Source organism: Heterocephalus glaber, unplaced genomic scaffold, assembly GCF_053883595.1.
Source record: "Heterocephalus glaber isolate CG9 unplaced genomic scaffold, H.glaber_assembly_v1.0 deba00001457, whole genome shotgun sequence".
NCBI classification, from domain to species: domain Eukaryota; kingdom Metazoa; phylum Chordata; class Mammalia; order Rodentia; family Bathyergidae; genus Heterocephalus; species Heterocephalus glaber.
Genome location: NW_028258305.1, coordinates 23,972,071 through 23,985,751, shown reverse-complemented (window position 1 = coordinate 23,985,751; position 13,681 = coordinate 23,972,071). Strand labels below are relative to the sequence as shown.

General features: G+C 41.6%; 1 protein-coding gene across 4 annotated transcripts in view; it reads left to right on the top strand.

Annotated features, from left to right (window-relative positions):
- The window catches only part of Camkmt (calmodulin-lysine N-methyltransferase), a 442,726-nt gene that overhangs the window by 403,592 nt on the left and 25,453 nt on the right, over positions 1–13,681 (top strand). For all 4 annotated transcript variants that reach the window (XR_015452987.1, XM_004839379.4, XM_004839378.4 and 1 more), the window contains one exon: positions 8,869–9,000. Coding sequence is in view for 3 of the 4 variants with exons in the window: in XM_004839379.4 (XP_004839436.1) it covers positions 8,869–9,000 (132 nt within the window). In the remaining variant the exon portion in view is untranslated. The remainder of the gene's footprint in view (positions 1–8,868; positions 9,001–13,681) is intronic.

The following is a 13,681-nucleotide window of genomic DNA, read 5'->3' as shown; positions in this document are numbered from 1 at the left end:
AAACCTGTGTCACCCATGCCTAGATCACCTATTTGCAGCAATTGAGCCTCCTAGACTTGTTTTTCAGTACTAGAGACTGAATCCAGGGACCTTCTACCTGGACTACACTCCCAACCCATTTTTATTTTATTTTTTATTTTGAGACAGGATCGATCTCTCACTAAGTTGCTGAGTTACATTGGTTGGGCTCTAATTTACAATCCTCCTGTGTCAGCCTCCCAGAGTGCTGGCATTACAGGTGTACACCACCACACTCGGCTTCTAAATGGTTTTGAGACCCTCAGAGCAGGGGCCCGACCCTCAGTACTTTTCTAAGGTCAGCCCAGGTTCTGATTCAGCATGTGCAGCACTGTGTGCTCAACAGAGTACCAAGACATGAGGTGGACTCTGCTTCCAATGAAGTTATAATCTGATCGTGGAGATATAACAGATACCAAGGCAGAACCACAGTGCGCGGTGCAAAAGACAGCCTGGTACTGCTTTATAATGGACCCTTGACTTACAAAATCAATTTGTCTGTGAGGGCTGGTTGTAACTCAAGTTGGCTGTAAGTCAAGCCTATTTTTCCCATAAGAAATAATGGAAATACCCATAATGCATTCCAAACCTCCCACAGTACCCCTTAACTAACCTTTGCATAATAAAAAAGGGTTGTATAATTGGTGTAATTTACCAGAAACACCAGTAGTTTTCCTAATGTACTCACCAAAAAGTTATAAAATGTTCCTAGTTTACCAGAAACAATAATTTCATACTGTACTCACCGTTCAAGTTGACATCTTTGGCTTGCAGGAAGGGAGGATGAAATGGAAGGTGGTTATTGTTTGGAAGGAGAGTCCCCTTCCATAAGAACATCAGGAATCTGGCTCTCTGCCCTTCTCTCCTTGGGAGAGCCTGTAGTCCACTAGGACCTGCTTCTGGCTCACTAGGTCTTGAACGGCTTTTGGGTTGTAACTCAAGACTTTGGTCATAAGTTAAAACCGAAATTTCAGTCTTAACCCAAGTTGTTCGTATAGGAGTCTGGTTGTAATTCAAGGGTCCACTGTATTTGTTTTAAGAATATTTTGAATTGACACTTTTTTGTGTTAAATTCTTTTATTGGCACATTTTAGGTATACAACACAATTACACTTCTCATTGGGAATTGTACCTTTACATAATGCATCTTGGTTCTTATTTTTTCCCCATTCCTAGCCCTCCCTTCACCCCCTCCACCCTTCCCTATTTACAAAGACTTTATTTCCATTTTTTCCATTTCTCATCATTTTTCCTTTCCCTTCTTTCCTTTCCCCTGCCCCTCCCACTACCCCTTCCCATTTGGACCTTTTCTTCCTATTTTGCATTATCGATTATTCATTCTAATCATTGGTACATTTTAGGTATACAATATAATAACACTCATCATTGGAATTTTGCACCTTTACATAGTCTCTCTTGGTTCTTATTTTTCACCCTTGCCCAGCCCTCCCTTCAACCCCTCCATTCCTCCCTATTTACAAAGATTTTGTTCCTATTTTTCCATTTTCTCATATTAATCCCATTCCCTTCTATCCTTTCCCCTAGCCCTCCCACTTCCTTCCCCTTTGCCCCTTTTCTTCCTATTTCACATTACCTATTATACATTTAGTCCTTATTTACACTCACACCAGAGAAACTATTCAGTATTTATACATGTGTGTCCTATTTATTTCACTTAAGAGTATTGCCTCAATGTGCATCCACTTAGCTATAAATGTCTCTAATTTCTCATTTTTTATGGCTGAGTAGTACTCCATTTTATTTAAAAACCACATTTTCTTTACCCAGTCTCCAGTTGATGGGCATTTGGGCTGTTTCCAAGTTTTAGCTATCACAAAATGTGCTGCTATGAACATGGGTGCACATATATCACTGTGGTATGATTCTTTTAATTCTTTGGGGAAGATCCCCAGCAGGGGAATAGCGGGGTCAAATGAGACTTCCAGTCCTAATTCTTTGAGGTATCTCCATACTGATTTCCACAGTGGTTGCACCAGTCTACACTCCCACCAGCAGTGGAGCAGGGATCCTCTTTCCCCACAGCCCCACCAGCATTTGTTATTGGTTGATTTCATGATAGCGGCCATTCTTTCTGGGGTGAGGTGGGATCTCAGTGTTGTTTTCATTTGCATCTCTCGAATGACCAGTGATGTTGAACATTTTTTCATGTATTTATTTACTATTTCTATTTCTTTGTCTGAGAAATGTCTGTTCATTTCAGATGCCCATTTTTGGATTGGGTCTTTAAATTTGGGAGGTCTGATCTTTTTAAGTTCTTATAGATGAATTGACACTTTTAATAGAATGTGAGATGCTCAAGGGTTTGGACTCCATCTTGATACAACAAATATTTGTTCAGTGACAACTGCCTTCCTGGAACTGTGCTGAGGAATGTGGGTTGGGAGTACTAACATGAATGAGGAGCACTGTGAGACTCTCAGTGTTGCAGAGCAGAGCTATACAGGAGCTACCAGGAATCACAATGCAGCATGGTGGTGCTAGGAAAGAGGTGCCAGGAGAAAGCACAGAAGTACCTAGGAAGGTTTCCCTAAGAGGCAGCTGTATTCAGCTTCAGCAGTGAGTAGGCAGAAGGGCATTCTAAGCCTCAGAGGAAAGGGCCAGTGCTCACATATGTGTAATATGCAAAGTCAAGGTGTGTTTGGAATCATTGCTCTGGCTGGAGTGTAAGTGTTTCTGTCTGGCTTGGGTTAGGGTTAGAGAAGGGTGGGAGATGATGAGGAAAGAGCTAGTTTAGGGTACCTTTTCATGAAAGGTTGAGATCACACTGATGATGAGACTGAACTTTATTGTGTGGGTAACAGGAAGCCATGGAAAGTTTGTGAGCAGGGGCATGGTCAGGCAAGGGTTCTAGAAAGATCACTACAGCCATAACACAAAAAGCTCCTCCAGGATCCAGCATGGACCATCTTCTACGTGGAATCATCCATTTAGGAGCTTCTGAAGGCCTGCCGACAGAAAGGAGGTATTGGATAGATATTCACTGAGAAATTCATCCGGCAAATGCTTATTAAGTGACTCAGATGCTAGATACTGTCCAGGAGATGGAGTAAGAAATAAGAAAAATCTTGCCTGGAAGGAGCGCTGGGTCCAGTTAGAGACACAAGCCAGTAAGCAGTTACCAAAGGTATGTGAAGAGCAAAGTAGAGGGGTGTAACCCACAGATGAAGGGTGGTATGGCAAGTGTGGGGGAGGCAGCATGGTGTTGAGGCCAGATGAGATCAGCAAAGGCATCACAGGGTAGCAAGTCTAATCTGGGTGCTGAGGGATAAGTAAGAGTTCACTAGACAAACAAAGAACTGGAGGAGAGGCATTCTACTCCAAGGGAGTGTCTGAATAGTTAAAGATGCAAAGATACTGTATATGGAAGAACATATCAGGAGGTCACTTAGGGCTTCATCTGCCAAGCTAGGGAGGTGGAAACAGGCGAAAACCTTTGGACAAAAAAATAGCTAGCCAGCACCTCAATTAAAGAGATAAAAGTGGGGACTAGGTGTATAGCTCAGTGGTTGAACTCATGGCTACCATTCAGAAAGGCCTGGGTTCGATCCCCAGCATTAAAAAAAACTGAAGCAGCTTCAATTAACTAGGATGTGAAAAAGCTAGTGTTTACTGTCCTGGTGTGGTCTCCCTTTTATGCTTGCAGGTAACCCTTGAGGCAATTCAGAAATGCTTTGAGAATGTGGCATTGAAAAGCTGTGAAAGATAACGAACGTCATGATTCCTAGGCTTCCAGCTTCACTTTGTTTTTTGTTTTGTTTTGTTTTGTTTTAAATTATTTTATTGGTACATTTTAGGTATACAATATATTTACATTTATCATTGGGTGTTTGTACCTGTACATGATGTATCTTGGTTCTTATTTTTTTTGCGATTACCTGTGCGCCCTTCACCCCCTCCACCCTTCCCTATTTACATAGACTTCGTTTCCATATTTTTTCTTTTCTCATAATTTTTCCTTTCCCTTCTTCCCTTTCCCCTTCCCCTCCCACCACCCAGCTTCACTTTGAAGGCAATGTGCACGGGGATGCTTGGCCAGCAAGTGCTCAGCTCTGTGAGAACAAGAGTGATCAAAAAATGTAATGAATATTTACATCTTAAAATTTCATTACAGTAAAAGATTGCCATGAGTCCCCCTTAAGTAACCTCCCCTTACGTTGAACACACTTAATCTTCCTTAGAGAGCATCTTCCTAAGATGTGATTGAAAAAATACAGTGAATGCTGCTGCTGAGTGTCATCCAACAGAAAGTCAGGCTAGTAAACACATTATGCTGTGTCCTCATCCACCTTATTCACTGGATCTGCCACTGTGCAACTTCTGGCTCTTCCTCAAAGTCAAAATGCCCATGAAAAGTAAATGTTTGAATCAATTCAGGACAATAAGGCAGCCATGACAGCACAACTAAAGACACTCATGAAAGAGAACTTTCCGAACTGCTTTGGAAAGTAGCAAAAACGATGGGAAATAAATCAGACATGCATGCTTAAATATTGCATGGTCTCTCTTATGTGAGAAATCCAAACTATAAATAGAGAGAAAATAACAGATAGATAACAGGAAATTAGGAGATAGATCTTTTAGAAATGGGAGGAGGACCAGGAGATGGAGGGAAGAGGGGATGAAAAAAGAATTAAGATGTGTTAAGTACATGTAACAATTCCCCATGAGAAATGTAACCATTATGTACTGCAAACAATACACTAATAACAAATAACAATTTTAAAAAGATGGGATAAGTATGCTCCAAGCAAGGAGAAATGTTTTGAGGGGGATTTATGACGATGTGTCTGTTACTATAATAAATGTTCTTTATTTTAAAACACAACCTTGTTTTTCAATCAGACCTCACCTATGTGAGTGTGTATTGTTTTTGATGAGTAGTACACTGGGAATGATAAGGAATTGGGGTCAAGAATATTGAATTCCATTTTAGACAGAATGGGTTAAAGATATTTTCAGAATACCCACATACAGTGATGAGTAGGCACTTGGAAATGTGGGGTGGGCCTCGGACAAGGGTAAATGCTATAGTTACAGACTTGGGAGTTATTGATGTATAAGTGATAGTTGGAGCTTGGGCTTTAGTACAATTGCCTAGAATTATATAGAACATGCAGAAGAAGTCGGCAGAGCCCTGGGGATCACTGACAATTGAGAAGGCAGATGGAAGAAGAGAAGCCAGGAAAGGAGACTCAAGAGAGCTGAGAGGGATGTAGGAGAGGAAGCAGGTAAAGGCAGGGTCTCAGAAATCAGGTTAAAAAAAACAGAAAATAATCATAAGCTTAAACATGTAATCAGTATTTAATAATTGGTTGCCTGGAAATGAAAGAAGGAATAAAGGCATTTCATTGGCATAGCATATTCCTTTTAAAATAAATCTGAAGCACACTTATTTTGTTCCCAGAAGCACAAACCCTTTAATATGTGAGTATAGAGTAGTCTAGCAAAATACCAACAACCGAGCCTACAGTGTAAACAGTATCATTGTTGTGTGGTGGAACTTCTCTCTCTTCTCTTCAGGGATAAGTGAGTTCCCTCGGATCTCTGCACATCAATCAAAATTTTACATTCAATTGAGTGCTCATTCTGAGTTTAAAGTGATTCTGTGACTGAATGCTAAGAAAGTTGGGCTTTAGTAATTTGAAAATAATTGTTCTAAAGTGATGGGCTAATGTGAAATCTATATTCTTTTTCTTATTTTGATTTTTGCAACTTACATTGTAAGGTATATTCCTCCAGTTTTACTGCTCCACAGATGGAGAGCCCTGCTCCACTGGGGATCCTGGGGTGGGGGGGTGCTTCTAAAACTATCCATTAGGCATGGGGCAGAGGCTGATGCTCAGTGGGGCTCGGTAGATGTTTATTGAATGAATGGATAATGTACTGTTTTCCTTCCTAAATATTAATCCCTATATCAAAGGTGTCTCCATTCAACAAAGCAGAAAAGAAAACAACCTAACACCCATAACACAGTGACTAGGGATTAAAACTATTGCTTGTGGGTACAGGATGGGGCACTGACTGCTGTCCTCTGAGATCCCACCCTATTAGTTGACTGTAAAAGCTTCTTGGAGAAAATCATTTCAAAAGAATAGGCAATAGAATGTGATCTTCACATTCCCAAAGATTTGAATTGTTCAGATTTTTCAACCTCTGAATTCAGTCTATTCTCTCAACCAATACTGACTGAGTGCCTACTATGTGCTAGGCATGGAGAAAACACAGCAAATAAAGGGTCAGAAGACCCTGTTGTCATGGAGCAAGCCTTACAGCTGGAGGGGATGGGCAATAGCAAGCAAGCAAGTGATGTGTGTCAGTGGTGATGAGTGCTAAGAATGAGAATAAAGCCATGGGCCAGGGATGTAACTCAGTGGTTCCTCTGCCTGCCTCAAAAGCGCAAGGTCCCAATTGTTCCCCGGTACAAAAAAAAAAAGAATAAAGCCAGGAGAAGGGGTGGAGGGGTGGAGAGTGCCAGGGGAGGGAGAAGAGCTTTTGCTCTAGGTTGGTTGTTTGGGCAAAGATGCTTCTATTTGGGCACAGCACTGCTGTAGGTTTAGCTGCAGGCACCCCAAGTTGTAAGTGGGTGGGAGGTGGCGAGTATGTGCTTTGTGAATGCAAACATCAGCCCAACCAAGAAACCTGCTGCCCGGTAAGCCTCATAATATATAGCTTAGATGATAGCTGTAAAAATCAACTCTTCAATTGTAACTGTAAGACAATCTTTGCAGGTGATTTTAAAATGAAACAGCCTCCATTATTCAAAAATCCAGAATGGCAACCAGCTCTTAAAATGACGAAAGTGACCTACTCATATTCCCTCTTTTTTTTTTTAATGGAGACTTTTGCTCTCCTGCTGAGACCATGTATTATATCTTGTTTCACATGAAAATGATTTTTTGCTGCTAAGTTTGAAAACTGCCTGAAAATAGCAATTAATATTGGAAAAGCTGACAGAACCTTAAGTGTAGAGCCATGATTGGTGCTGCTATAATTATGTGCCTGTGTGTATACGTGTCTGTGTAAACACAGTATGAAAACACACGTGATGTCCACGACAATATACAGTGTATTTTCTTGCAGGTGAGTGGAGGAGATGGGGGAGAGGGAGAGAAAAGTGATAGAATTTTTAAAGCACTCTTGGGTGGCATGGATTTTTTTCAGTCTTACATCTGTATGACCTTGTTTTTCAAATTATTTTCACGTTCACCACCTTGTTTGATCCTCACAACTTGCTGGGGGAAAAAAGACAAGGCAGGCTTTTTCTTCCTGTGGGATAGATGAGAAAACTCAGCCAGCCAGCTAGGATGGCTTAAGATTCTGGTGTACAAAATGAGGAGCTTGGACCACATCATCCCCAAGGTCCCCTCTAGCTTAACTGTTTGATGACTTTGTTTCTGATTGTCCTGAGGGGACATAGCTATTGAATGGTAGAGACTCCCTATAAGTCCAGGAAACCTTCTATCACACAGTTCCTCCTTGTGTTCTTCAAATTTACTGCCTGTTTAATTATCTGCAAAATGCAATGTCTACTCACAAGGTGTGGAGAGGCTCACTGAGGGGATTAAAGGAGGGCTTTGAGAAGCACCTCGTGCTGTGGTAGCTAGTGTCACTAGCACTATCATCACTTCTACTAAGAAGGAAACAACAGAGTGTAGTGGAAAGAGCATCAGTGTTGGATCAGGTGGATGAGCTTGTAATCATTTACTAGTTGTGCCACCTCGGCCCATTAGCCAACCTTCCTGAGCATCCTGAGAATCCCTACAATGTGGAGTTGTTTGAGGACCAAGGTAAATGCTGTATACAGTGACCCATTCCAGATACTCAATACATGGCTAATAGGTGTGAATGATAAACCACCTACCATAAGAAACTGGGATCTACTTTTATGATTCCCTCAAAGCCCGAAGTGGCATTTTATAGATATGAAGTGTAAACTTGGAATTAACAGATGCATACAGCTGTGTCCTCCCTCAAAAAAGGAAGAAAATAAGATTGGGAAGTGTGGCCATTCAGTATATGTCTGGGACAGGAAAGGAAAATCCACATGTACCCCATAGTTAACCAGTGGTCTTTGTGGAGTTTTTTTGTCAGGTGGCCTTCTGAAATCCAGTATATAATTTATATGAGTCCTCTATTTTTCTCACTGCAATAATCTCACAAGATTGTGTGGTGAGTTACAAAAGCCATGTACATATTCATTTTGCCATTTTCATTTGATTACTGTGAGGGGCTGCTTTCTAGTAGTGATGACCATTCTGAGGGAATCCGTGCAGTTGGCAGCCAAAATCCTATAACCCCTTTCTGATGGGGGTGTTGGGGATGTCACAGAAAGGCTGGTGGCAGGACTAAAATGTAAGAACTCCAGTAGGCATTGCCATCACTCATCTCTATGGAGGATTTCCTGGTACTGAGGTTTCAAGGCATATTAAACGAATATTTATGGCATCTGTTGCACATGCTCAGGAGTAGTATTGTGGCCATATTGACAGGTACAAAGAAGTCACAGGTGAGTGAGACTGCCCTGGACCCTTGTTCAGAACACCAACTTTCAGTCACATTTTGTTTACTATAGGCATTGTTTGGAAAGGATAAAACACAGCAACTGGCCATTTGAATGTGAGATATATATATCTATATAGAGAGATAAGTATGTATCTTAGTGGATGTATATCTATCCTTCAAATTCTGTGAATGACCATGTTGTCTAGATGTCTCCAGGACCACTGAGTTTTGCTTCCTTAGAGAAGTACACTAAATGTTTGGGCCAATGTCTATTATGTCTGGTTGCTCTCAGTTTTAAAATGTGTCCATTTCTTTTTAATGTTCTAGGGGAAAGCAATGGTATTTGCCCCACGCCGAGGGACTACTTTAAACCAGTTTTGCAATCTAGCTGAAAAGGCTGGTTTCTCTATCCAAAGACATGAAAATTATGATGAACACATTTCAAACTTCCACTCCAAGGTTAGTTTTCTGCTTGTGTTAGATAACACTTTAATCCGCATTGCATTTTGAAGAGATCATGGTCTTTTTGGCGGGTAACCTAAATATTTGATTAAAGCACTCCTTAGGTGTGTTGCTTCTGAACAGCTATTTGTATCTGATTATTTTGTGTGGTAAAGCCATCTTTTATCTTGGCGTGTCTGGAAGGATTTTACAGAAACCATTCCTGTTTACTCTTTTCTCTGAAACAAACTAATCTTTTCATTCATAATAGACTAATTTGTAAGATACAAGAGGAGGTGGCATAGAATGAATGATAAACATGCATTTGTATTTTAATGAAAAACCTTCAGCTTTTAAGTAGGTTAAATGCTTAGCTGCACTGAAATAAATAGAAGGTGAATGTCTAATTGTATCATGTTGGACTATAAATCTTTATCTCTGCTTGCTTTATGGCTGGGTCAGTTGGCAGTTTGAGACTGTTAAATCTCATACAGACTTTCACAGTTGTGAGGTTAAATGTCAGATTGAGGCACTACAAGATTTAGGTCAAAAGCACTTATCTGAGAGTGATTTCTAAGCCTGCTTACATAAAGCAATGTTATCAGCCTTTTTATTATTTATGAGTATAGGGCAATATAGGACACTGAGAGGCAAGTGTTCCACTGAAAACTTTTTAGGATTCTCACGTTTGCTAGTACTTAACACAATGACCAGTCAAACATGAATCGCTTCAGTAGTTTTGTGAAGAAATCTCCCTTTGCTGAGCTAGTGTGACCTTGGCAAGAGACTTCTGACTTGTCACGCTTTCACAAGTTATGACTGCAGAAAAGTAAAAGCCTGACCTTAATTTTCTCCTGGGACAATGTGAATAGCATTCTTTATTACCCAGGACCATGATAGGATGTAGAAGTGTACTGGCTTTTAAAAAATTATATGCAAAATGGATCTGATCTTCCAAACAAGAGAATGGAAACTCTCACTTTCTGGACATGGGTTTACTTCTTTGTGTCCCTAGGGCTCCATTTGGTTCTTCAGTTTGTGAACTGAAAGAGTTAAATCTCATCCCTCACCTGAGGAATTGGGCCTATTGCTTACAAAAAGAAAATAAAAATACAAAGGCATGTTACTCAGTTTTTATCTGCTTTTCCAGAATAATGTTTTCCCCTTTTTAGGTCCCTTCCTAGAATAAAAGGAATGACTCTGAGGGCTTTACCTGCTGGGGAAGGGTCTCTCCTCCCAAAGGGATAAGGTGGCTTTCACTCTAGAGTCAGGTTGGAGCTACAGGGATCAGCTGGTGGCTGCTTCAATGTCACGTCACTCACCTGTGCCCTAAACAACAAATGCTTTTAGTTTCTCAGTGACAGCTCAGGAGAGCAAAGGTGGGGTCTTTCCACCAGCAGAGATGTTCAGCATTGTCCCTGAGACTGTCTGTCTCCTCCCTCAAAAGATCTGAAGTGTGTTGGGGCACATAAGACATTCAAGTCCTTGGTAGCACCTCTCCTTTGTCTAGAACTTGAATGTCAGTTCCTAGTGGATGGCAGCCTCCTCTTTATTTCCAGTACCCTAGTAAACATGGCCCATTCCAGCAATCTCTGAACATACCTCATGTTTATACTGTGCACCGTACACAGTAAGTACTCTATCCACTGACTGATGGATCCGTCCCACAAAAACAAATTCCTCTAAATACCTATGTGGCTTTCCTTTTCTCTCCTGATAATTTCCTTAAGTCAAATTCCACACCTTGCTGACTTTGGACTAAGAAACAGTCCTCTTCTTGATGTGAGGGATGAGATTTGCATGTTATTCTCGAGAAGTACCACCCTAGGGGAATATTCTGCGGAGTTGGGGTGCCCTGGGTAAAAGGTATAAGCGTGATAAATACGTTTTTAACAATGAGAGCTATTTCAGCTGGTCTGACGTCCTGCTTCTTCCCATAGAAAGCCTCTGGCCCTTCTTGTGGCCGCTTCAGCAGCGGGGTAACTGCTAACGGCTCGGCACCCGCCAGCCACCCGCTCCTGCTTGCACTGGACTCGTCCTCCTTTGCCAGAAAAAAGACTGGGCGCCGAGGCAGTGGGGAGCGCCGCTGCGCCCCAGCGCGCTTTAGCAAGGGAGAGGAAGGGGGGTCCTCTGTCCCCTCGGCCGCTGCGGCCCGGAGCGGGACGTGGAAGGGCCACGCGGGCCCCGGAAACCTCCACCCCGGCCGCTTTTGTTGGCCGTGTGCTAATAGCCGGGGCTTAAAAGTTTCCCATCTTGAGCGGCAATCGGCTTTCTTCCTCTCCATCCCTGCCCAAAGCCCGTGGTCCCTGGGACGCGCCTGCTCCCCAATGGAGGACAGCGCTTTCCTTCAGGCTGCGTGTTATCCTCTTAGCCCTACTGTGCTGGAATAGAGCGTAACCAGCTGGAGGACTGTAAGACGCCTGATAATGCCGCTCTTTTCCGCTGTCCTGTCTTAATCTTGTTACACAAATGGTTGTGAAGAGATTCATGAATTTTAATTTTGCCCTCTGCATTAGTGCCTCGCGTCACTCATACACAGCTGCCTTCTACGCCGAGTTTTTTCACCCCTCCTCTTACAACAGGGGAAAAAATTAGTTACAATCTTGGCAGTAGTGCAAGGTAAAAAAAAAAAAAATCTACAGATTTAGGCAACCACCCATGAAGCTGATTAACAGTCAGTGATCAGGAGGAACAGCTTTGCCTCTTAAACTTTTCACCTCTCATTGTTAACTGTGAAATTTTATTTCCGTTAAAAAGCAAGCCTGTAATCAAAACGGTGCCATTCTGCACTTTTCTGCCAGTGCTTTTGTTAAACTGTGCCCACATCATGCAGCCAGTATACTCAGGAACCAGGCAGGCAAAGGTGTAGTATGTTTTTTAAATAGTGCCTTTCTGCTAGTCCAGGCGACTGGAAGGAAAAATAAAAGGCGTCCCTCTCTTGCTCAGCCTCTTGGTCACCACCAGACTGAGAATCAAAGCACTGCCCCTTAGGATGTTAAGACGGTGCAAACCCCTTCCAATGTCAAGATAGCAAACGCTTTCGCAAGGTGTAGACTAGCTCAGAGATTACAGCTGGCTTGAAATTAGTTGATGAAAATACCCTCATTCATGCAAATATTTTTGAAATATAATTTTGCAAGCCATGGCTTGGGGTTTTTTTTAATTTAATATTTGCAAAGCCACCAGAGTGTTTATTTTCTATATTTTTGTACTTAGTCATGAAAATAGGCTTGAGCTCAACTGTGATGTCAGTACATTGTGTTAAAAGCACGGCCATATTGCAATTCTGCTTATCTATTCAAAATGCCACATTACAAGTGGCTGGTGCTTATAATCTGTGTGGTGTGCTGTTGATAATTGTGGATACTGTAAAGGGTAAACAGTCTGAACTCCACTCCTGCTGCTGCTGTTCATGCCGTAGTAAGGCTGAGTGTTACATCCAATTATGAAGTAAAGCATAATGCTACTAATAGCAGCTATATAATTTAGTTCCATCCTCAAAGACCCTGTTTTAACCTCTGAAATTGAAAAATTGTTTTATTCACAGTTTGCTTTTTGTTTATTTTTTTCAAGGTGCTATTTTATTTCTTAAAATTATAAGTATTAATTGGGTAAATGGAATTATTCTTAATTCACATAACATTCTCCCACTGAAGCAAGTGTGTACCCTCCCATAACAGACTTGGCTGATTCAAAAATGTTTGGGGCTGGGTTACTGTCTTGCCTTTGAGGGCCTCCCCCCATTGCCGGAAGGGCTCACAATCCAGACCCAGCTGGCCCCTGGCCCCTTCCAGCAACCAAGCCTCTGCTTTGGCCTCCAGAGGTCAGCATAGAATTCAAGTTAGAAGTGATTTCTAACCCATATTTACAGAGGAATTATTTATCCCACATATTACCTCAGGGACTTTATGAAGAGCTCATTTGGATTTCTGTATATCAGCGCATTGTGAGTGAGCAGGTCAGCTGACTCAAGCTGAGTAATCAGCTTCTTTCTCTGATCCCCAATCTCTGAGGGAAGAATTTAGCTAGCTTGCCCCTCTTCTTCCTGTAAAATATTTCCCTGAGCTTCCTTTATTTCTGGGGCAACTGGCAAAAAGGTATTTAGGGTTGGTAGATCCTGGGGAATGGGCATGGACTGGGAAGTTTGTGATGCCTTTTTCTCAGCATTAAAAAATAAAAGTATTATTAAAGAGTGATGCAGAGGGACCAGTGTTTAGGATTTATACTGTCAACATTTTGGTGGCAACAAAGTCCACAAGGACCTTTCTAAATAGACAACTAATCATCTGTGAACAGAATAGACTCCACCAAAGAGTCTGAATGAAGTCAGTTGAGTGATCTACCACCACCATCTGTTCTTAGGAAAGTGGATTAGAAATTGGACTGGACTGGCTTTGTGTACCCCAGTAAAAAAGCAAAAGTGAGCTCCTGGCTTCTGTCCTCAATAGTGAGCACACATAACAGCTTGGGAATGTGATTCAGAAGAAACATGCACCTGGAAAAGATTCAGGTTAACGTATCTCACACAGACCAATCCAGGAGGACAGACGGGGCCATTCCTGTACCTTTAAGGTGGGGTAGGAAAATCTGTGACCGATGTGAAATAATAATGGAATTGTAATTAAAAGAAATATTTTTTTCTGATCCTTATATGTTAAAAAACAAGTTCACATCCCCAGTACCAAAAAAAACAAAACAA